At 41.4% G+C, this 26,329-nt stretch overlaps 1 protein-coding gene across 4 annotated transcripts in view; it reads right to left on the bottom strand.

The window, feature by feature from the left end:
- Nucleotides 1–26,329, bottom strand: part of ncam1a (neural cell adhesion molecule 1a) — a 388,457-nt gene that overhangs the window by 53,637 nt on the left and 308,491 nt on the right. For all 4 annotated transcript variants that reach the window (XM_063012025.1, XM_063012022.1, XM_063012023.1 and 1 more), the window contains 4 exons: nt 18,695–18,879; nt 15,811–15,907; nt 12,098–12,265; nt 9,708–9,833 (listed from right to left, as the gene is read on the bottom strand). In XM_063012025.1, the coding sequence (XP_062868095.1) occupies nt 9,708–9,833; nt 12,098–12,265; nt 15,811–15,907; nt 18,695–18,879 (576 nt within the window). The remainder of the gene's footprint in view (nt 1–9,707; nt 9,834–12,097; nt 12,266–15,810; nt 15,908–18,694; nt 18,880–26,329) is intronic.

Below are 26,329 nucleotides of genomic sequence, written 5' to 3'. Positions count from 1 at the left end.
GCGTTTCACCTTCGCACCTCAAACAGAGAACAATTAGTAGTACAGCTTTACTAAATTATAAATAACAAATATAACATGGTGCTTGCAGATGCCTATTCCATGGAATCCATCCATTCATCCATCTATCTACCAATCCATTCATCAATTCCTTTCATCCATCCATCCAATCCCTCCATCCATCCATCTATCCATCCATCCATCCAATCCCTCCACCCATCCAATCCCTATCCCCATCTATCCATCCATCCATCCAATCCCTCCACCCATCCAATCCTTATCCCAATCTATCCATTCATCCATCCATCCAATCCCTTTACCCATCCAATCCCTCCACCCATCCATCCATCCATTGAAGAACCAGCCCCATTGAAGAACCACCCAAAATGTAACATTACCGCTACCTAAAAAGTCAGACAACACTTTATTTCCATATCAAAATTGTAATTTAATTGTTTTTAATACGTTCAACTGCCCATCTAGCTAGCAAGCAAGTCAAGCTTTCCAATATTGCAACACTATAGTAGTTTTAATACTTTTTGCCTTGGCACAAAGTAAATAACAACACATTTCTGGCCCAAATATGTCCAAAAAGAAACTTATTTATGAGTTTAAGTGCAAGCAAAGTCAGTGCCAGCACTGTCTTAGAGCCTAAAAGTGCATACGTGACCCTCCAAAGTGGTGGAAAAGTCGGCATTTCACTACCCAGTCTCTAAGACTCTAAGGTACTGGACTTGTAATCAAAAGATCACTGGTTCAAGCCCAACCGCTGCCAGGTTACCACTGTTGGACCCCTGAGCAAGGCCCTCAACCCGCAATTGCTTTGCCAATATGCTGTCACAGTACTATAAGTCGCTCTGGATAAAAGTGTCTGCTAAATGCTGGTAATGTAACTGTAATCTAGCCACTGACTGTTCCAAAATAAGTGGTTTTACGTTAACAAAACCTGTATATGTAAGCCCTATTCCCGCAGACTGGTGGCTGTCATATGGTACAAAATGGATAAAATAGAATCAGAATTTGTACAAGTGTAATATTTTTGGCTACTCTACCCATTTGCAGCTAAGGCAAAAACTCTCCTGATAAGGAATGTGGCTGGCAGATCAGACAGCTACAGTTTCACATGACTGCACAAATGCCTCCAAACCTTTACCATGTTTCATCAATTTAAAAAGTTCAACAGTCCCTGAACTACGGCCTTATGTTCTGATTTCATTCCTATTCCCAAAGCCAGCACTTGGCAGGTAAATCTGCTTGCATCTGTCAGCGGGTCTGTTTAGCCGTGATGTGATGAGTGTCTTGGGTGCTGAGATATTCCGGTCCCGTCATCTGAGATCTGATGAATGTTAGGTGGATGTTTAGAGCCCTTGGATCATCGTGTCGCCGATCATCTCGCACAGCCATGAGGTCTATCTCCACGACGAGAGCCGACAATACCATCTATCTTCACCGAGCATGACCGCATTACACTATCATTACGGGATATGGGCTCCTCCATGGCTGTCTGCCTCTTTCTTTTCCACTATAATGACCATGAGAAAGCTTGCTATAGCTAAATGATACCTGTCGCTGAAAGGGCTATACACAACCAGACCAAGACGCGGCTGTCATTCACAAGCAACAATGAAAAGAAATACTAAAGAGTCTCGAGATCGAGGGTTCACAGTGCATCCTGTATCCAACTGACATTTTGAATTGAACTGCAGACCAGAGGCAAAAAATGAAGTATTAGGGTGCTTGGAAAGTTACGGACTATGTTCATGTGACCCACTGCAACAAAAACAACGCATCAAAACAACACTAAATGAAATATACTTAATAAATGAAAATGATGGCAATCTGGTCCCACTGTGGTTTACAAGATGTAACGTAAAGCCTCCAAAAGGGGGCGTTCGTGTACGAGTTCATTTCATGTTTGTGCCTGTTGAAATTTGTTTATTTGATTAGTATTGTTTTTCTGTTTTTTTTACTTGCAACCCACCCAAGGGTTGAAAAACCCTGGCATAGTGTATTACTGTGGTTAAAATACAATGTTAATTATCCTGCCCTAAACAGGTTGGAATGCTTGATTTTGATTCGTTGGTGGAGATGATAAGAGTGGTTGATGACTTACTCCTGAGTGTCTGTCAATCCACTGTTTCGTTTCACAATTTACCCTATTTAATCATCTAACAAGTGCAGGCGCCTCGACCAGACGGCAGAGGCTGACATTGCACAGCTGAACTGAAACCCGTTTAACCTTCTTCTCCCTTATGAACTGTCTGGGAGTCCGGGCAGGTTGAAAGCACCAGCTGGGGTTCAAACTCAAGAGCCTGAGATCTCAGCAGCGGTGGGCGAGTGCATTAGACTCCTAGCTCCAAGCAAAAAAGCACTCTTGCTGTTGATTTCAATGAAAACAATGTAATGGCAATCTATCCATCTATTCATCCATCCATCCAATCCCTTCATCTATCTATTTATCTATCTGTCCATCCGTCAATTCATCCATCTACAGGTATCTATCTATCCATCCATCCAATCCCTCCCTCTTACCATCCATCCTATCTGTCTGTCTGTCTGTCTGTCTGTCTGTCTGTCTGTCTGTCTATCTATCTATCTATCTATCTATCTATCTATCTATCTATCTATCTATCTATCTATCTATCTATCTATCTGTCCTGTCCTGTCCTGTCCTGTCCTGTCCGTCCGTCCTATCATCTATCTATCTATCTATCTATCTATCTATCTATCTATCTATCTATCTATCTATCTATCTATCTGTCCTGTCCTGTCCTGTCCTGTCCGTCCGTCCGTCCGTCCTATCATCTATCTATCTATCTATCTATCTATCTATCTATCTATCTATCTATCTATCTATCTATCTATCTATCTTGTCCCGTCCCGTCCCGTCCCGTCCCGTCCCGTCCGTCCTATCTATCTATCTATCTATCTATCTATCTATCTATCTATCTATCTATCTATCTATCTATCTATCTATCTATCTATCTATCTATCTATCTATCTATCTATCTAGCTAGCTAGCTAGCTGTCCTGTCCTATCTATCTATCTATCTATCTATCTATCTATCTATCTATCTATCCATCCATCCATCCATCCATCCATCCATCCATCCATCCATCCATCCATCCATCCATCCATCCATTGAAGAACCAGCCCCACTAGAGTCCAGTATCAATAGTCTTCTACCTCTGAACTAACACTGGGTTTGATTCTTATCTCTAATATCCATGAGCTTCTTTTGTTTGTGTATTTCCACATATAAGAAAAAGCCAGAGACGGCGGACTGGTGTCACTGTGTCTGTATCAAGCAAAAAAAGAACTAACTTTATTCCACAAAACAACCTTCAGTTTCTGCTGCAGCATTTAAACGTTCTGCTTGTTAAAGACTCAGTTCTGTTATGGGTTGGACTGAAACTTTTAAAACTTTTAGAATAATCACTCATGATCAATGTTTCACCTCTCAAATCCCTGTAAGTTTATTACTGGGAATAGCAGTGATTTCATGCCTAGCATCATCTGCTAAATTGTGGGTTTTAACAGAGGAAGGAGAGTGTGCACCGTTTCAGCCAGTAGTCACCAATCCACGTCCTAAAAAATCACTTCACTGCAAGTTTTAATTTAAACCTTAATCCAACCCCCCTCCGGAACACCAGATTAACTGGAGTACATGTGCTAATCCTTATATAGGAGCAGAACTGATGACTACAGTAGTTGAACCAGCAATAGTGCAATATATCGACACCTAAAGTTTATCTTCAGCTTCTAATGATACTCCAACAAACCTGAATTTATGCACAAGTAATTAACTATACAAGACAAACAAAAGTATTTAATGCCAAAGCATTACTTAACATCTGCAAGAATAAGCAAACCACCACTTCATTAAATAAATGTAAAAAAAAAAAACTGAAAATGTATAATCTCATTTTAGAAAGGTATGTGAGTCGACATGAGGAGGCACTACTTTAAGTCTTCCTTTGGAATTTGTCATTTAGGATTTACAGCCTTTTGCTAACAGCATCCTCACAGGTACGACAGGCATGTTTAGAGTAAACAAAACAGCGTAAACAGATAACAGCGTCCGAGCCGAACGGAAAGAGAAAAGAGAGAAAATAAAACACTTACTTGTGAAAGTAAAGCCTGTGACGCCTGGTGGAACAAAAACAAGATGGCAAACAGGATGAGATGCAAAATTATAAAAAGAGAAAAAAAGAAAGAATGAAAGAAACATGAGAACAGAAGAAAAACATGACAGACGTGAGTCCTGCTGGCCACATGGGGTCAAAGGCGCAGTCCAATAGAACGTGTAGTTCAGCAGTTTGTAGTGTGAGCAGTTCTGAGCTCGGAGACTGACATTACAGGATTAATTTACTTTGATTAAGAATTATTAGAATTAGAATGTATTTTAGACTTTAAGTAAGCCTGGTAAATTAGGTCCAAACTACAATTGTTGCTAATTGAATTCGCCGTGCATCTCTGCTGTTGTAGCCCATCCACCACATTTTGTTTTCTAATCTAGTTGTTCCCAACTCCGCTGCCACTTGCCTCACCCCCATACTGACCAATGAGTCGCATCGCATAAGGAGAGTAACGCTAAGCCCTTGATGAATCATGTGTTAGACTGCTGTGCCGTCCGAATGCCCATCCACCAAAAGATCTGACATGATGTGTGTTCTGAGATACTTTTCTGCTAACCACAGCTGTTAAGAGTAATGAAGTTACCCAATACAATAAACGTTTTTTTTTTTTCCAAAAAAAAAAAATAAAAATAATAATAATAATAATAATATAAGATAAAATAAGATTATTTTAACCAAAATGAAGACCCAGGCGAGCACCAGATGAGTGTTTATTACACGTGTAGTTGCAGAATTTCACTAATAAAAAGCTGGTGCGACTGCAGCTTTAATTTTACAGCCTGTTCAAGCTCGTACTTTCTACCTCTAACCCGACACGGCACAGAGGACTGACTTGATTAATCACAGAGAAACATGGGAGCAGGAGAACAGGAGCGAAAGGAGGCTGGTAGGAAAGCACAGGGTGGCAGAGACCAGATGGAAGCGTGATTTACCAAACAGATCCATATTAACGACATCCTACTCATGACTAATGTACGACTGAACTGTAATAACAAACTGCTGCTCCGCGCTAATCTGTCTTCTGCACACAAGCAAAGCAGTCTGTGTTTATTTCAGTGGAAGCATGTAAAACAGAACCACTTTATACTGCTTTATTACAGTTTTTGATCTCCAGAAGTAAAGCAGCCTGGAAATAATTTGCTGTTTCATTGCACAGCAGTACAAAAATAAACAGATAATTATTTACAGTGGACTGGCATGAGTTCTAAGCCCATTATTTACTTCAGCTGATATATAAATAAAAACTGCAGTAACTAAAGTCGTAAATGGGAGACAGATCCTTTTAAAAGGGTAGTTTTACGTTAGTTTATTACTTTGTGTTTGTAGTAAAGAGGCGTCCGACTCAAGGGGGCAACAACAGCGTAGGATTTAGCAGCAAAACCTAATTCAGAGAATTCATGACTAACCAAAAGCTTTAGGAGATGAGTCTAGGTATGAAAGCACAAATCTCTAGGGCTTACAGCCCTGCAGGACCTGGATTTGATACCCCAGATGTAGCAGTTTTAAAAAATAACCCTCACTCAGATAGCCAATCATGTCTGTGTGTAGATATCAGTGCAGAGTTGTTATTATGTGCATTTTAATAAAGCCACTAAATCCCTGCTAGTTTGTGAAGACAAACTAAGCTGTGTTCATTTGAGACCCTGCGGTGACATATGGGGACATTACATTTTGGCTTTGTTATACCTTATACCTTATACTAAGTTGTGCTTAACATGCATGGACCTGTTGTCCCCATTAGTAGACACTTTCATCTGCCATATAGGAGTAAAGCAGTAGTCAATAAATAACTTATGTCTGTGTGTAGATGCCTGACCGGCCGATAGCACTGCTTGGGATTTATACCCTAGCGTAATTTACCTCCGCGCCATTTGTTATTGATTAAAATATTTGTAATCGATATTTTATATTTTGATATATTGAGTTTTTTACTTTGCAATAATTTTGTGTAGAGATGTTAAGCATTTAGCCTGAGAGAGCAATGTTTGCATTTATAAGCAGTAAAGATGGCAGTACAGTCAAGGCATCTTGGGGTTATGTCCATAATGTAAATAACATGATAGATGTATGTAAACCAGCCCTGATTTTGAGGCTGTTGATGATTTTAATGTCACATTCAGTCAAAAATACTATGAATAAAGCTTCTTTTTGCCTAATTAATGTAGTTTTTGAGCTCCTGGAATAAAACAGTAAGGAATTATGTTAAAGTTTGAACTTTTCCTTGAGTTAATTCATTACACAGCACTTCTGAGATGAATGAAGCAAGTCATATCAGTGCAAACTGCCTTTTAAATCCACAAGCACAGAGTTGTTATTATGTGCATTTTAATAAAGCCACTAAATCCCTGCTAGTTTGTGAGGAAAGTGAATTATCAGAGTCCACGAGTCTCATCTTTCCACAGTAACTTTTTAATCCGCTTCTGCAAGCCGAGTGAAACACTGTTATTAAATTCTGTAATTATCCTCTGCATTAAAAACAACATAATAAAATGCTTAACTTCTTTTAAATGTCGTGCTTAAAAGGAAATTTGGGTTTTACAGCTAAGAAACGTTATAGCTCTAAATCAGCGTCTGTTCTATAATTATAATCCTGTTTCATTTAACTAAAACTCTGTCTTATCATCTATTCACAGAACGAATATAAATGACGCTATTTTACCAGTGCAAAAACTAAACAGAACATGTATTTCACACACTCACTGCTTAATGAAAATGCATATTATTCAGTATCTACATTTAAACTTACAGGCCGACTCGTGCTAATAAATCCTATGGCTCAGGGTCTTACGACTTTTAAAAAGTTCATTTTGACCCTGGTGAGTCTAAACAGCTTATTAACGATAACCAGTGCTAAAGACCTCAGCATAGTTCGGCAACCAATGTGAAGTAATTGCGGAGAAAGCGAACAACCACGGACGCCGCGCAGAGGCTTTGCTCACCTTGTCGTGCATATGGAAGCTGGGCGAACTCCACAGACGGCAACGCTCCGCGACAATGCCTGTGATTGGTCGGTAAAAAAGAGGCGTGCCATTAAAACAAACATGGACGATTTTGAGGAGCGTCTCAACTGTAATCATCGGCTGTGTCCGAAATCGCATACTTCCATACTGAACAGTACGCAGGAGCGGGTAGTGTGTCCGAAAATGTAGTATTCATTAAACAGTACGCGAAAAGTACCAGGATAATCTACTGCTAGGGCAGCATTTTTGTGTATGCAAACACAGCACACTTGCATACTGAAAGGTACTTCTGTACCGGCCAAGCAGTGCACACTGCCTCTAATTTAGTACGTACTGTTTAAGTATGCGATTTCGGTAGTCATGGAACTTAACATCATAAATGTCACAGCGTCACCTGCAGCTGTGGAGCAGACGTGACAGGCAAAACAAAACCGCAGGAAGTATGCCAGCTTGTAAGCTTGCGAAGGCTTGTTCGGCTTCGTGCAACGCTCGTGGACTGTGAGGACAAACTAGACTGTGTTCATTTAAGCCAGCAGTCACATATGGGGACATTACATTTTGGCTTTGTTACGGCGTATATCTCATTCTACTTAACCTAGACCTGTTGCCCACTGGACAATATGTACTGGACAATAAATAAGGTATGTCTGCATGTAGATGCCCGACCAGCCGAAAGCCTTGCTTGGAATTCAAACCCTAGATGCCAGCGGTAGTGGGCTGACGTAATTTACCTCTGCGTCACCCGAGTGTGCAGAGTTTCGCAGGAAGTATGCGGAGGCCTTAAGCAGTTAGCTTTATTTAAAACACAATTACATGTAGCTTAAGTGAGCTAAATGGCTAAAACTTAGCACTGTTGGACTGTCTAACCAATACAATCACAGAATGTGCTGATCGTTTCCTTCACTTCACTTCAACCCGGCACAAACAAAACACAAAAACTTGGGACGACCATGATTGCACACTGTGGTGTCTGCTGAAGCACTGGCCTCCCTCCCAAAATGAAACCTGATTATCCACCATTGAAAATGCATTATTAAAAAACACTGTCCAGGGATATAGTCGAAGCTCTTTGTATTTTGTAGGCGCCTGATTGTCATTGCACTGTGCTAAACAGTATGTTAAATTAGTGCACTACTGATAGTCTTGCTGCTGTGACATTCAAATCAGTAGGTAGCTTTTGATTTGAGACACAGCTTATGATTTGCCATTGTTGGCCCAAACGTCCTAGCCTAACCTACAATAGGCAATTTTCTTATAGACTGTGTTCATTTGAGTACTGTACGGCCATGTATGTCAATACCCTTTCTGATGATCAAATTTAGGAGTTGTAGTCATGCCCACTGCATGTATAAAATGTCTAAAATAGGTTTATATAAATAATTATTTAAAATAAACCATATTCTTCCTTCTTATTGGCAACCGTGTGGGAATACCCCTTCTTGTTTTAGCAGGTATGTGCGCCAATGCTCAAAACAAGGTCCATTAAGATATAGGACCAGTTCACTGTGGAGAAACACCAATATCCTGCACAGAGCTCTGACCTCGACCCCACTGAACATCAAGTTAAATTGGAATGTCAATTGCAAGCCAGGTCTTCTAGTCCTGCATCAGCGTCTGACCCTACTGCTGCAAAAAGGGGGGGGGGGAAGTCATAAAAAAAGCCCATGGTTTTGGGATAGAATGTCCAACAATCTATGAATTTATTTGCTCTATTAAATCAGTATTAGAACGAAACACATTAAGCAGTCGTAAACGCACTAAACGCAACCTTTTTGGAGGGTCCTGATTGTTAAATTAGTGTACTACTGATAGTCTTGCTACTGTGACATACTAAGCTTGTGATTTAAGACACAGCCTATGATTTGCTATTTTTGGCACAAACTTCCTAGCCTAACCTAAAATAGGCAATTTTCTTATAGACTGTGTTAATTTGAGACCCTGTGGTCTCATATGAGGACATTACATTTTGGCTTTGTTACGCCTTATATCTCGTTCTGCTTAACTTAGACCTGTTGTCCCCATTAGTAGACACTTTTGTCTGCAAAGTACTAGACAATAAATAAGGTAAAAACTTATTGATGATTATATGAACCAAATTCCAACACACTTAATTAAAAACCCAGAGTGGGACTGACGGCCGTATTACTGGAGCAAATACCTCCCCACTTCACTCTACACAATCGCCAGGAAACTTGAGAAACAAAGGGACAGACAAGAGAAGAAACAAAAGGGTTTTTGGGTGTAACACAGCCCAGATGGTAAACTGGTAGCCAAACTGGAAGCGACTACAGAACTAGGAAAGCTGCCACTCCACCCATGGGAAAACTCAAAACTCAATGATGGCCGTGGCAGCTTCAGAAACCATAAAGCTGCTACCGTTTACCGACTGAGTTTGCACTGGTGATGTGAAAGCAGGGATCAAATATTAGCCAAGAGACTCTTGGCGCTGTTGCAGACATACACACGGAGATACAAAAGCAAAAGCAAACGAGTGGCAGTGCAGTAAGGGTGCCGTCCTGGTGGTGGTGGTGCCGACTGCTGCTGTAATAAAGCTGGTGAGGGAGTAACGGGACCACAGATTTGATGACAGTAACAGAGAGTGGTACTTACTGACAGGTTGTGTCTGGAAGCTCTCTGTGGCACAGCTTTCTCCTTCACCCTTGCCGTTGATAGCGGACATCCTGACCTCGTATTTGGTCTCCGGTTTGAGCCCCACGATGGTGATGTAGGTCTGACCTGAGAGAGGAAAGGATTTAGAAATTAAGCTGAACATCAAGCTTCAAACTTGATGTATGGGGATGTATGGAAGTGTTCAACCAGTGTTTCTTTTTTTCTTTATTTCTTTAATATACATGCATGGTGGCGCCAGGGTGGCCAAATGTCCCAAATGTGTTTGATGTGTTCGAGGGCAAAGCTCTACAGTTACATTTACTGCATTTTGCAGACCCTTTAATCCAAGGTGACCAATAATTGCAACTTATACATTGCAAGCAATTGATGGCTTGGGGGCCAACTACAGTAACATGATAGAGGTGGGGCTTGAACATGCAACCTTCTGATGACTAGTCCAGTACCTTAACCACTGAGCTACCACTGCCCTTGGCTCTATGCAGGCCACTGGAGCTCAAACTAGCAAACTAGTCAAAACAAGGCATAGGGCATAGGGCAGTTGTAGCCTAGGAGTTAAGGTTCTGGACTAGTAAGCAGAAGGTTGCTGGTTCAAACCCCACCACTGCCAGGTTTCCACTGTTGGGCCCTTAAGCAAGGCCCTTAACCCTCAGATGCTTAGACTGTATACTGTCACAGTTCTGTAAGTCGCTTTGGATAAAAGGCATCTGGTAAATGCCGAAAATGTGAAACAGTGGAAAGCCTGGGTTTAATCCTTTCTGTGTGGATTTTGCATGTTCTCCCTGTGTCCATGTGAGTTTTCTATAAGTGCTCCAGTTTCCTCCTACAGGTAAAAAGACATGCAGTCAGGCCAAGTGGAGCTAGTAAAATTGCACCAAGTGTGAGTGTGTGTCTGTCCTGTAATGCACTGGCAACTGACGGGGTGTTCCCTGCCCTTCGGACCCACTGCGATCCTAACCAGGATACAGCAGTGGTAAAACAGACAATGAATGAATGAATGGATCTTTCTCCAAATAGCTGCCACAAAGCAAGACATACAGTATATCATTTATTTTATATGCTTTAATGTATACACTTGTTAGCAATGGCTCTAGCAGAAACACCTAAACTTAATAATCAGGAGGGGTGTTCACACACTTCTGGCTTTATACTGCGAGTGTGTGTGTGTGTGTGTGTCAGACTTGTTCTGTTGAATATCCCACAGTGGACTGGCTGACTGAGTGGGATGTCAGCAGCAAGTAGGTTGATGCATTCACCCAGAGACTGGCAGTTTACAGCCTCGCACTAACAGCGCTCTTTTTACTCTCTGACAGGAGCTCTCGAACCTTCACCACTATGCAATTCTTTCTGTTTTAAACTGTTTTAAATTTTAGTCCATTTGCTATTACGCCCGAACAAACAGCTTTCATTAAGCGACAGGATTTTTCATGCCAGTCAAGCAGTCACGGGTTTGTTGGAGCCTGCAAGAGAATTCTAAACATTTTGGAACATGGTCCAACATAATTTTTACTAAGCAAATGATCCTAATACAAGAACACCTACAAATATACAGTAACATTAAAACCACCTCCTTGTTTCTACACTCACTGTCCATTTTACCATATAGAAGCACTTTGTAGTTCTACAATTACTGACTGTAGTCCATCTGTTTCTTTACATACTTTTTTAACCTGCTTTCACCCTGTTCTTCAATGGCCAGGACCCCCACAAGACCACCACAGAGCAGGTATTTTTTAGGTGGTGGATCATTCTCAGCACTGCAGTGACACTGCAGTGAAACTGTTGTGCTGGAGTTTTAAAATGCCATGTCCACTCACTGTCCACTCTATTAGACACCCCTACCTAACTGGTCCACCTTGTAGATGTAAAGTCAGAGACGATCGCACATCTATTGCTGCTGTTTGAGTTGGTCATCTTCTAGACCTTCATCAGTGGTCACAAGACGCTGCCCACGGGGTGCTGGTGGCTGGATATTTTTGGTTGGTGGACTATTCTCAGTCCAGCAGTGACAGTGAGGTGTTTAAAAACTCCAGCAGAGCTGCTGTGTCTGATCCACTCATACCAGCACAACACACACTAACACACCACCACCATGTCAGTGCAGTGCTGAGAATGACCCACCACCTAAATAATACCTGCTCTGTAGTGGTCCTGTGGGGGTCCTGACCATTGAAGAAAGGGGGCTACAAAAGCATGCAGGGAAAGAACTGGACAACAGTCAGTAACTGTAGAACTACAAAGTGCTTCTATATGGTAAGTGGAGCTGATAAAATGGATAGTGAGTGAGAGGTGGTTTTAATGTTATGGCTGATATTATATATATGGCTCTAATCAAATCAGATGCTTGAAAATAATGATGTTTAAGGCCTCACCCTCTTCTGCTTCGTACACTTTGCTCGTCCAGTCCTGGTTCTCCCTCCTCCATTCGACCTTGTACTTGAGAACAGGAACTCCTCCGTTGGCCTCTGGCTCATCGAACTCCACCATGGCTGTGCTGGGGTAAGGGACCACGCGATCGATAACGGGAGCTGATGGCACGTCTGCACAAAACACACACAATCACAAATAAGCTAATGAATTTTACTGACTGAGAAATTATTTGAAGTGCACGGGGCATTTTTGGGGCGTTTTTATGATGAACTTTGTATTCTAGTAAAGTTTTCTCAAAAAATGAACACTACACTTGATACCTGATACCAACATGTAACATTATAATACTATGGTGTCTAATACGGACCAACAGAAGATCTACTGTGACTCAAAGGTGTCTGGTACGGACCAACAGAGGATCTACTGTGACTCAAAAGTACAAATCAGTTTAATACTATGGTGTCTGGTATAGACCAATGGAAGATCTACTGTGACTCAAATTACAGATCCTTTTAATACTATGGTATCTGGTACGGACCAACAGAAGATCTACTGTAACTCAAAGGTGTCTGGTATAGACCAACAGAAGATCTACTGTGACTCATATTACAGATCATTTTAATACTATGGTGTCTGGTATGGACCAACAGAAGATCTACAGTGACTCAAAAGTACAAATCAGTTTAATACTATGGTATCTAGTACAACAGAAGATCTACTAATTGAAATTACAGATCATTATAAAACTATGGTGTCTGGTACGGACCAACAGAAGATCTACTGTGACTCAAATTACAAATCATTTTAATGGTCAGCTGTAAGGTACTGAAAGTTAGATTTTGAAGTCAACTAAAGGAAAAATAAATTTCTAAATCATTTTTGGGGGACACTGGGGGATTCATTAATAGGGACTTTTAGCATTATATAACATTCATACCAAATAAAAAAAGCTAACAGTGAGTTTGCAATGTAATAACAGTAGTCTATTGTTCAGCTGTGATTGCTGATTTGGCAAATTAAACAAGAGAGTGTACAGAGCCAGACAAAAAAGGGCGTCACTCCTACACCGTCCATAGCCCCGAGTCTAAACAATTATCTCTGAGCCACCCACGCCAGTTCACGGCTGACCCACTTTACAGAGTGACAAAAATATCCGAGCTGGCAATTTCTTTGCAGCTTGGAAATTATATCCTGCTCCGTTTATTACCCCAGAGCCTCAACCTAAAAACCACCATCACAGATTCTATTCCTGTAGCTGAAAAGCTTCTATTTGAGGTTAATTTACCTTCCGACCGCCTGGTGGTTTGGAAGGACTTAGACTGTGGCTTTATGGTATTAAACCCCCTTACTATAAAAATACAGTATGTGCACCTAATAAGAGACTTAAATATTTAATAGTGCTGCGTCATGACTCAATTTCTCTACACAACCCTGAAGATGGAAAACCACCGGGAGCAAAAACAGTATTTTCCATACTCCATACATCCCTCCCTCTGAGAAATGTGCATAGTAATGAGTATTCTGTTATAACTGTGCATGTAACAGTCAGGGAAATATTAAATCTTGTGCTGATGGTAGATGCTCATAGTTCATGTGTTGAATGCAGAGGATTCGGGCATAAAGACCCAAAGTCCTGGGTCAAAGTATCTCCAAAACACTGAGGGGTGCTCACAGGCAGTCATGGTGATGACCCACAGACAAACAGTGGTCCGATAAGACTCATTGTTGCCAGAGAAACTGAAATCCATGGCATCTGGTACCTTGTAACTCAACGTCCCCTAAACTTGAAATCTTTGAAACTCGACGCCTTTCATCAAAAAATTTGTACCCTGAAACTCGTTTCCCTTAAACTCAATGTTTCCCTTAAACTCAACGTTTCCCTTAAACTCAACGTTTCCCTTAAATTCAACGTTTCCCTTAAACTCAACATTTCCCTTAAATTCAACGTTTCCCTTAAATTCAACGTTTCCCTTAAACTAAACGTTTCCCTTAAATTCAACGTTTCCCATAAACTCAACATTTCCCTTCAATTCAACGTTTCCCTTAAACTCAACGTTTCCCTTAAATTCAGCATTTCCCTTAAAATTAACGTTTTCCTTAAACTCAACGTTTCCCTTAAACTCAACGTTTCCCATAAATTCAGCGTTTACCTTAAACTCAATGTTTTTCTTAAATTCAGCGTTTCACTTAAACTCAATGTTTTTCTTAAATTTAGCGTTTCCCTTAAACTAAACGTTTCCCTTAAACTCAATGTTTCCCTTAAATTCAGCGTTTCCCTTAAACTCAACGTTTCCCTTAAATTTAGCGTTTCCCTTAAATTCAGCGTTTCCCTTAAACTCAACGTTTCCCTTAAATTCAACGTTTCCCATAAACTCAACATTTCCCTTCAATTCAACGTTTCCCTTAAACTCAACGTTTCCCTTAAATTCAGCATTTCCCTTAAAATTAACGTTTTCCTTAAACTCAACGTTTCCCTTAAACTCAACGTTTCCCATAAATTCAGCGTTTACCTTAAACTCAATGTTTTTCTTAAATTCAGCGTTTCACTTAAACTCAATGTTTTTCTTAAATTTAGCGTTTCCCTTAAACTAAACGTTTCCCTTAAACTCAATGTTTCCCTTAAATTCAGCGTTTCCCTTAAACTCAACGTTTCCCTTAAATTTAGCGTTTCCCTTAAATTCAGCGTTTCCCTTAAACTCAACGTTTCCCTTAAATTTAGCGTTTCCCTTAAATTCAGCGTTTCCCTTAAATTCAGCGTTTCCCTTCAATTCAGTGTTTCCCTTAAACTCAACATTTCCCTTAAATTCAGCGTTTCCCTTAAACTCAACATTTCCCATAAATTCAGCGTTTCCCTTAAATTCAGCGTTTCCCTTAAATTTAGCGTTTCCCTTAAACTCAATGTTTCTCTTAAACTCAAAGTTTCCCTTAAATTCAGCGTTTCCTCTAAACTCAACGTTTCCCTTAAGTCCAGCGTTTTCCTTAAACTCAACATTTTCCTTATATTCAGTGTTTCCATTACATTTAGCGCTTCCCTTACATTTAACTATTCCCTTATACTCAAAAGTAGGGAAAAGTAGGGCCACTTAGAGAAGCGCATCGGCAAGCTAAGCAGCACTGCCACACTCCATAAAAGACAAAGGCACAGCAGCGCAAAAGACGTTTTTCTGCTTCTCATGTGAATGCCCCCTTACCGTACACGGTATACAGAATATGGTATTCCAAGATCATCATGAAACCAAGGAAACAATAAAGAAGTAAAGGTAAAGTGCAGGTTTTATTGTATTTTACCTGTTGTCAATTGTATTTCAGTGTTTTAATATTATATTTGTGTTATATTCAGTGTATAAGTGTCAAAAACAACCCCATTATTTTACATTAGCCTAAAATATATGCAGTTCCACGGGACCATGGAACACATTAACAGGTTTTCCAAACATCCTCATGGGAAAAAATTACCTTGAAACTCAACGTCTTTCAAACTTGATGCCACTCCCAGAACCTATTTACGTTGACTTTTAAGTACCACTGTAATTTTAACAGTAATGATGAGGTGAATGCATTACAACATAGCGCATCTACATCTGATATGTTTGGTCTATATTGTTCCAAGCCAGTCAAAGTGACCTGTAGAAATAGACGGCTCTGGTTTCTAGACTCAAACTAAACAGCCTGGCAAACCTTTCATCCTTTATTTCTCTACGGCCGTCATACAGACCTGCTGGGATCAGAACAAACTCCTTGGAATCTGAACCGATGGCGTTGGTGGCTGAGCAGTTGTAGGCACCGAAGTCACTCTGGGATTCAGGGGTGACCTGAAAGTGAAAAAAAAGAAAAAGAAATTGCATTATACCCATGTGCTCTGACCTAGTGTGACCGACATATCGTTTTTGGGTGAATGGCGTCTGGGGAGTCCGGGCAAATGTAGCGGGTCTTTATTCATCACCTCTGGCGAGAGAGCTCGATCAATAATTATCGGGTCACACAGAGAGAGAAAGAGGGAGGAATAGAGGACAGTGTCGACACCATTAGCTTTAGCAGACTGGGAAAGTGTGTCACCACATCGTACAGGGACTTTCTGTCACCAAAAACACTCTGTGTGCCCTAAAATGGCCTGAAAACCTGACAAGTGCTACTGTGCCATGCTGCGTCGCTGCCAAACCATGCCAACAATTTAAAAATAAATATTAGAAATATTAGGAGCAAACAGGGTGTTAAAGAAATGCCGTTTTTTTGTGTACGCAGCTAGATCAGCAACAATGCACATTAAGTACGCAGCATTATTCAGAACGCAGATTAATGTTATGTAATCAACGTAATTAATGTAATTAAAGTAATAGGACGACTGTGAGGGAAAAACAAAACCATGCGGTTAAGGAAACAAAATGATATGTATTATTCAGCAGTATCATTAAGTAGATAGAGTGCGCTACAATACAAAACAGGTTATTATACTCAAAGCCCCAAAGTAATAACGGCTTTGATAGATGCACGTGCCAAGTCCATTTAATATGGAAACGGTCAATTTAGGGATCTGTGATGCACACAAAACCAATAACTCCAAAACGTCGGACAACAATTTTGCATTGCAATTTGTACCTGAATGCCTTAAATGGTCAGAAAAATGAAAGAAGTCAACTGTTTTGTTTTGTTTGTTTATTTATTTATTAATCTTAAGGAAATGTTTTATACACTGAGTCCATTCTGGACAATTTTAGAATGGCATCACACTTTTGTGACAGGTTTTGCAACCAAACAATCGCTGTCCCATCTGGAGGCTTGGATTGGAAACAACAAATGTGACACACCAGTTTGGATCCAGCTACTCAACTCTGCAACCAATCAGAGCGTCGGATCCATGTGAGGAGGCGGGAGCCAACCACAGAGAAATCGCAGACCAAGGCTGCGTCCGAAATCGCATACTTATACAGTACGTACTAGATTAGAGGCAGTGCACACTGCTCAGCTGGTAAAGCAGTACGCTCTTTCAGTACGCAAGTGTGCAGTATGCACGCAACCTCGTACGTACTACATCAGCCATCTTACCAACGTCACGTGATGCATGACGTCTCAGTTATAACAATTTTAAAATCAGACAAAATTTATTCTGTCGTTTTCCACAAAGCTCCTCATATTCAGGGTTACTTAATCATAACATTTTTAATGTTTGTCTTACTCCACTTTCTGCTATCTTTCTTCTTCGCTACGAACGCCTTTGCAGCTCCAGTTGAATTATAGGATAGATTATAGTATAGTATAGTAAGTGTGCATCGTTTGCATAATCAAAAATGGCTTTGTGCGTCCTGTTTAATGAATACTACAAATTCGGACACACTACCCGCTCTTGTGTACTGCTTTCGCTTACTGTTCAGTATGGAAGTATGTGATTTCACACGCAGCCCACTCATTTGGGGCCTTTGCTCATGGCCGCTAGATGCCGTGTTGTTGCTGAACTGATAATCTATCCCATAATTCACCTGGAGCTGCAAAGGCATTCGAAGCGGAGGAAGAAAGATGGTAGAAAGTGAGATTACTGTTTTACTGTTATTGCTTTGATTACATTGTTTTATCTATTATTATTATTATTAGTAGGATTATTATTATAGTTAAATTAAATAGTTAACAAAATTAATTAGTTAATTTTGGTCAGTGAGGCTTTTAATAATTAATGGGGCTTTAACTGTGGCGATGTGACGTCATGCAACACGTCCGAGGTTGCGTGCATACTGCACACTTGCGTACTAGCGCACTGCTTTACCTGCCTCAATTTTAGTACATACTGTTAAAGTATGCTATTCCGGACGCAGCCCAGGTCGTAACAGCCCATCCACTCATTACTGGTATTTGTATTTTACTGAGTGGTGCAGGGAAATGAATGTACCTGGAAGGAAAACCCAGCCTGACAGGAGGTGTTTGGTTCTCTTGGAGGTAGAAATATGAGCATTATTCAGATACGTGAACCTCAAGCTGCTGATCACTGAGCACTGACACCCCTGTTCTGTCCACATGAACTAACAAACATTCCCCATGGACTAACATTTCTTTAAATGTCACAGGTGAAATAAGCGCTGTCCTTTCCACTGTTGATATAACTGGGTATATGTACACACACACCCCACCCCCCCTTAAAGCTTCCGAAAAGCCCTGCACCCCCCAACCAGACCGATGTCTGACATGCTAGAGTGTAACACTGAGCGCCATTATTGTAAAGTAGAAACATTTTACTTTGACAAGACTTGCTTCACTCGATGGTATGTAGATGCTCCTCCTATTACACAAAATGGGTGCAAATTCCTCATGACACACTTCAAAATGTCGAGGAAATTCCTAGAAAATGTATTCTGGTTACAGCTACAAGGGAAAGTCACATGGATATTAATGTCAATGGTCAGGTCAAGTTATGGTCATGTAGAACAGGAAGTTGCATATTTTAGGAATCCCAAAGTTGAACATCGTTTAGACCCCCATACAGCTTCGAACCAGCTCTGGATAGAATCGTTCCTGTTCCATTGGCTATATCACAATAATAGCGATAGACTAGATCAATAGGATGCTACATTAGTTAGTAGTTAGTAAGAATCAGTAAGGTTCAGTGGACGTACCTCCAGATAGCTGGCGATGGGGGTGTTGTAGATCTTAACGTTTGTCGCGTTGAGCGCAGGCAGCTGCTGGCCCTCGCGGGTCCACACAACCGAAGCTGACGGGTGGGCCAGTACCTCGCACGAGAGGTTGGCGGCATTCCCCTCCCAGGTGAAGACGGACACTGTACCCTGGATCTTAGGAGCGTCTGAAACGAGAGCCGTTCAGTTCAGTTACAGAATGTAAAGAGAACGTGCAGCGTTAGATCTGATTCAAGAGAAGCTAAAGAGATTTTATATCAATTCTTTTACTTGAAGAAAGTATTTACAATAAAACACAGCTCATCAGCTTGTTTACCCTGAGGCAACGTTTTAACAACAGCACCGGAGCATTCAATCAGAAATGAGCTTAAGGCGTTTTTTGAAAGTTGGATTAAACCCCTTTAGAAACTTCAAAAAGATCAAACTTGGGATGCTGGAGCTGTGACCTCAACACTAGCTGCTAGTGCGAGTGCTGCACAGTTTCAGATATCTGGGTTCGAATGACACCTCCTTTTCAATACCTGCCTGTGAAGAGATTGGCATGTTCTTCCCATGTCTGCATGTGTTTACTCCATGTATGTCTAGCACTCTGGCCAGTGTTGCCTGACCAGAACAAAGTAGTTACTGGAAAAAAAGTTATTTGACCTCACTCACTCACTTTCTTCACCGCTTATCCAATCAGGGTCGTGGGGGGCAGGAAGGGGGTGCTGGAGCCTATCCCAGCTTTTCAATGGGCGCAAGGCACACAGTAACACCCTGGACGGGGAGCCAGTCCATCGCAGGGCAGACACACACACACACACACACACACATTCACCTATAGGGCAATTCAGTGTCTCCAATTAACCTGACTGCATGTTTTTGGACTGTGGGAGGAAACCGGAGCTCCAGGAGGAAACCCACATAGACACAGGGAGAACATACAAACTCCACACAGAAAGGACCCGGATCGCCCCGCCTGTGGATCGAACCCAGGACCTTCTTGCTGTGAGGCCGCCCCTTATGTGACCTGAAGTATTAAATATATTTTTTATTAATAATGTACTGTATAACTATTTTAAATAATTATTTATAAATGTTATTATAAATCATAATTATTATAAATAATTATTATAAATAGTAATACAATATTATTATATATAATAATATTATAAATAATAATTATTTTATTTTATTTTTTATAAAATATATTATAAATAATATTATTTATATTAATAATATATAAATATAATTTTAATTATTATTATTTTTTTACATTTATTGTTTATCGTTGTCTGTTTTACCACCGCCTTCTGGGCAAAAAGTAGGAAACACCCTGAACAGGTCACCAGTCCATCACAGGGTACACACACACACACACACACACACACACAACTAAAAGCAATTTTGTATTTTCAGTTAATCTGACTACACGCCTTTGGACTGTGGGAGGAAACCAGAGCACTCGTCGCAAACCCACACAGACACAGGCAGAACATGCAAACTCCACCCAGGACCTTCTTGCTGTGAGGCGACAGTGCTACCCACTGAGCCCCAGTGCCGCCCTTCTATTAAATACCTGTAATTTTTCACTCAGACCAAGATATTTTGGATGGGTGTTAATTATTTCTGTGATGCTTTTGTTTTGTTTTCAACTACATCTTATGAACCACACATTTCACTGCATTAAAATCCTTGATTTATTAGTTCTTCAAGCACAACTGGCGAGCCCATTTTGGCACCGTGAACCAACAATTCCACATCGCATTCTCACACAAGGCTAAAATTCTATACCCTGTTGACAGTTTTGTAATTTTCTTGGTTTTAGGGCCTCTGGTACAGTCTCATGTCAGAGAGGCGTCCAATTCTGGCCTGTTGTGCCTCCTGGGTAATTGAACTCTCTAATATTAGACCGATGGGCACAGCAGAAGCAGCCGGTCTCCCACAGCGTCACTGCAATGAGGCACGTCCACCTCACATCTTATCAGCATCAGAGTTCCTCTCAGAACCGCGGGGTCCGACAGCCATGCAGAGACGGAGCAGATACATAAACATCTCTGTACAGGAGCACAAATAACTCTGTAACCACGGCAGCATGGAAGCAGAGCGACTGTCCGGAAACACCAGACCAGTGGGCAGGTCTGTGGGTGATACAGGCCACAGCGTACCTACTGGCCATGAACAGCATCAGGGGGGCCATTGTGGTCAGACCTATTAACATCTTTTTTAAACCACTTATATTCAATGTTCAGGTAGTGTAGGTGATGCACAGCACCGCGGTTTTGGGAATCTAGGTTTGAACCTTTATTTCAGAGTGAACACAGTAGGTAGGAAAACCACAACTGTGATAAAGATCCTGATCAAGGTCAAGGTGGATTCAAAGCCTACTCTGGTCACAAGGCAGAAATACATTGTGGGAAATTAACTGACCAATCAAAGACAGGCCCAATATACACATTCACCTAAATACAGGTAGTAAACCTAGGAGAAAATCATTTACAGCATTCGGCAGGGTAGCACTGTCACCTCACAGCAAGAAGGTACTGGGTTCGATTCCCAGGTGAAGTGGTCTGGATCCTTTCTGTGTGGAGTTTGCATGGGTGTGGGTTTTCTTCCGGAAGTTCTGGTTTCCTCCCACAGTCCAAAGACGTGCAGTCAAGTTAACTGAAGATACTAAATTTGCCCTTAGATGTGTTTGTGTGTGTGTGTGTGTTAAGGTGTGAAAGTGTTTGTGTGTCTGCCCTGCGATGGACTGGAACCCTGTCAATTCAATACAATTCAATCAATTGAAGGTTAAGGGCCTTGTTCAAGGACCCAACAGTGGCAACTTGGAAGTGGTTAGGCTTGAACTGGCAGCCTTCTTATTACTAGTCCAGTACCTTAACCGGTAAGCTACCACTGACCATTTTATCAGCTCCACTTATCATATACAGTGTATCACAAAAGTGAGTACACCCCTCACATTTCTGCAGATATTTAAGTATATCTTTTCATGGGACAACACTGACAAAATGACACTTTGACACAATGAAAAGTAGTCTGTGTGCAGCTTATATAACAGTGTAAATTTATTCTTCCCTCAAAATAACTCAATATACAGCCATTAATGTCTAAACCACCGGCAACAAAAGTGAGTACACCCCTAAGAGACTACACCCCTAAATGTCCAAATTGAGCACTGCTTGTCATTTTCCCTCCAAAATGTCATGTGATTTGTTAGTGTTACTAGGTCTCAGGTGTGCATAGGGAGCAGGTGTGTTCAATTTAGTAGTACAGCTCTCACACTCTCTCATACTGGTCACTGAAAGTTCCAACATGGCACCTCATGGCAAAGAACTCTCTGAGGATCTTAAAAGACGAATTGTTGCGCTACATGACGATGGCCAAGGCTACAAGAAGATTGCCAACACCCTGAAACTGAGCTGCAGCACAGTGGCCAAGATCATCCAGCGTTTTAAAAGAGCAGGGTCCACTCAGAACAGACCTCGTGTTGGTCGTCCAAAGAAGCTGAGTGCACGTGCTCAGCGTCACATCCAACTGCTGTCTTTGAAAGATAGGCGCAGGAGTGCTGTCAGCATTGCTGCAGAGATTGAAAAGGTGGGGGGTCAGCCTGTCAGTGCTCAGACCATACGCCACACACTACATCAAATTGGTCTGCATGGCTGTCACCCCAGAAGGAAGCCTTTTCCGAAGTCTCTACACAAGAAAGCCCGCAAACAGTTTGCTGAAGTCATGTCAACAAAGGACATGGATTACTGGAACCATGTCCTATGGTCTAATGAGACCAAGATTAATTTGTTTGGTTCAGATGGTCTCAAGCATGTGTGGCGGCAATCAGGTGAGGAGTACAAAGATAAGTGTGTCATGCCTACAGTCAAGCATGGTGGTGGGAATGCCATGGTCTGGGGCTGCATGAGTGCAGCAGGTGTTGGGGAGTTACATTTCATTGAGGGACACATGAACTCCAATATGTACTGTGAAATACTGAAGCAGAGCATGATCCCCTCCCTCCGGAAACTGGGTCGCAGGGCAGTGTTCCAGCATGATAATGACCCCAAACACACCTCTAAGACGACCACTGCTTCATTGAAGAGGCTGAAGGTAAAGGTGATGGACTGGCCAAGCATGTCTCCAGACCTAAACCCAATAGAACATCTTTGGGGCATCCTCAAGCGGAAGGTGGAGGAGCGCAAAGTCTCGAATATCCGCCAGCTCCGTGATGTCGTCATGGAGGAGTGGAAAAGCATTCCAGTGGCAACCTGTGAAGCTCTGGTAAACTCCATGCCCAGGAGAGTTAAGGCAGTTCTGGGAAATAATGGTGGCCACACAAAATATTGACACTTCAGGAACTTTCACTAAGGGGTGTACTCACTTTTGTTGCTGGTGGTTTAGACATTAATGGCTGTATATTGAGTTATTTTGAGGGAAGAATAAATTTACACTGTTATATAAGCTGCACACAGACTACTTTTCATTGTGTCAAAGTGTCATTTTGTCAGTGTTGTCCCATGAAAAGATATACTTAAATATCTGCAGAAATGTGAGGGGTGTACTCACTTTTGTGATACACTGTAGAAGCACTTTGTAGTTCTACAATTACTGACTGTAGTGCATCTGTTTCTCTGCATGCTTTGTTAGCCCCCTTTCATGCTGTTCTTCAATGATCAGGACCTCCACAGAGTAGGTATTATTTAGGTGGTGGATCATTCTCAGCACTGCAGTGACACTGACATGGTGGTGGTGTGTTAGTGTGTGTTGTGCTGGTATGAGTGGATCAGACACAGCAGCGCTGTCACTGCTGGACTGAGAATAGGCCACCAACCAAAAACATCCAGCCAACAGCGCTCTGTGGGCAGCGTCCTGTGACCACTGATGAAGGTCTAGAAGATGACCAACTCAAACAGCAGCAATAGATGAGCGATCATCTCTGACTTTATGTCTACAAGGTGGACCAACTAGGTAGGAGTGTCGAATAGAGTGGACAGTGAGTGGACACGGTATTTAAAAACTCCAGCAGCGCTGCTGTGCCTGATCTACTCATACCAGCGCAACACACACTAACACACCACCACCATGTCAGTGTCACTGCAGTGCTGAGAATGATCCACCACCTAAATAATACCTGCTCTGTGGTGGTTCTGTGGGGGTCCTGACCATTGAAAAACAGGGTGAAAGCCAGCTAAAAAAGCATGTAGAGAAACAGATGGACTACAGTCAGTAATTGTAGAACTCCAAAGTGCTTCTATATGGTAAGTGGAGCTGATTAAATGAACAGTGTGTGTAGAAACAAGGAGGTGGTTTTAATGTTATGGCTGATGTGTATATAATAGTAATTTAGTTTTAGTAGTGCATTTCATACAGGGGATAATTTTGTCGTGTCCCAGGGCCTTTAAGATTCTGGTTATTTTTTTTCTGAACCCATATAGGACCCCAGTGAAAAAGAAAGAAAAGAAAAAATAAACCCCTGTATAAAAGGTATTATTAATTAAATATAGTAGTTTTAATAATTGTTAAAAAACAAAACAGAAATAAAAAAACTAGGATCGTACAGGCCCCGGTGCTAGAAAAAAAAAAAGCCCTGTATAAAGTTATTATTGATTATTGATAGTATTTCATATCATTTTTAAAAATTACGGCACATATAGTTTTGTGGGTTTTCTGGTCAAACCAGAAGCTGGTTACAAAGTACACAAGGTCAAGTGTAGTCCAACACTGATTTTAACATAAGGCGCTGTGAACTCCCAAAATGTTCACACCCGACACTTTTCTGAACTTGTGAACTGGTACAAATCGTGCCTCTGCTCCAGTACAAGACTGGCACCTGGTTAATGGGACAGGAGGTCACCACGTGGACACGGATCACATATTACATTGGTGTTAGAGTGTCCAGCAGTGACAGAGACGTGATGAAATAAACGCTGAACCTGAACTACCTGACTAATCAGCATGTGTGAACTCATCTTCTCTAATTACTGCCCGACACTTGGAGCTCTTCACCCCGAACAGGATTACAACCGCGCCGCAGCTCGCACACTTTTATCTGTCACGCACAGCGACGCTATCAGACAACGGATCTCGCGGCGGATTTCTTGTGTTTCGGGTGCGAGAGATTAATCCAATTAGTCTTTCATTACGCTTTAGCCTTCCTTTCTTCTTCTTTCTTTTCTTCTTTTTTTTCTTTTCAGATTCCGGGAAGCCATTTAAAGTGAGATTAAAACTGATTTGCTGCTACCTTTCCCCTCAAATCTCTCCGATGCTAATGGTGCATAGATGCATCTGCTGAAGGGAATTTAATTATGTGATGAAAAGCTCTCACGTTAGCACCTCCTAAATGGGTTTTTATTGGCATTTAGAAGTGTGTCGTATTCGATACGCTCAAGATTGGATCGGAAATGCATGATGTATTTACAGCTTCGTCTAACACCTGAAATTAGACCGAATTCTCGACATGAAAATGTGCTTTACTCAGTCGACGAAGGGACTAAAGCTGCACAAATACAGTCCTGAGAGAGCGGTTATTTCTGCAAGCGCTCTTTATCTGTGACTAACTGATTAGGATAAATACCAGTCACTTTATCCATCCATACATTCATTCATGGTCTGTTTTATTACGATTACATTTTTGGCATTTAGCAGACGCTTTTATCCAAAGTGACAAACAGTACTGTGATAGTATACACCGATCAGCCATAACATTATAACCACCTCCTTACACTTACTGTCCATTTTATCAGCTCCACTTATCATATAGAAGCACTTTGTAGTTCTACAATTACTGGGTAGTCCATCTATTTCTCTACATATCTTTTTAGCCTGCTTTCACCCTGTTCTTTAATGGTCAGGACCCCCACAGAGCAGGTATTATTTGGGTGGTGGATCATTCTCAGCACTGCAGTGACACTGACATGGTGGTGGTGTGTTAGTGTGTGTTGTGCTAGTATGAGTGAATCAGACACAGCAGCGCTGCTGGAATTTTTAAACACCTCACTGTCACTGCTGGACTGAGAATGGTCCACCAACCAAAAATATATCCAGCCAACAGCGCCCCGTAGGCATGAAGGACTGATGAAGGTCTAGAAGATGACCAACTCAAACAGCAGCAACAGATGAGCAATCATCTATGATTTTACATCTACAAGGTGGACTAACTAGGTAGAAGTGTCTAATAGAGTGGACAGTGAGTGGACACGGTATTTAAAAACTGCAGCAGCGCTGCTGTGTCTGATCCACTCATACTAGCACAACACACACTAACACACCACCACCATGTCAGTGTCACTGCAGTGCTGAGAATGATCCACTACCCAAATGATACCTGCTCTGTGGTGGTCCTGTGGGGGTCCTGACCATTGAAGAACAGGGTGAAAAAAGGTTAAAAAGATATGTAGAGAAACAGATGTACTACAGTCAGTAATTGTAGAACTACAAAGTGCTTCTTTATGGTAAGTGGAGCTGATAAAATGGACAGTGAGGAGGTGGTTTTAATGTTATGGTTGATCGGTGTATATTGTCTAAGCAATCAAGGGTTAAGGGCCTTGCTCAAGGTGGTGGGGATTGAACCAGAGACCTTGCGATTAGTGATCCAGTCCACCTTAAACGCTTGACTACAGCTACAGCTGCCCATCACCTAGTTGCCAC

This window comes from Trichomycterus rosablanca, chromosome 16 (genome assembly GCF_030014385.1).
Source record: "Trichomycterus rosablanca isolate fTriRos1 chromosome 16, fTriRos1.hap1, whole genome shotgun sequence".
Lineage (NCBI taxonomy): Eukaryota > Metazoa > Chordata > Actinopteri > Siluriformes > Trichomycteridae > Trichomycterus > Trichomycterus rosablanca.
The sequence above is the reverse complement of the archived record's forward strand: the minus strand, read 5'-3'. Positions and strand labels throughout refer to the sequence as shown.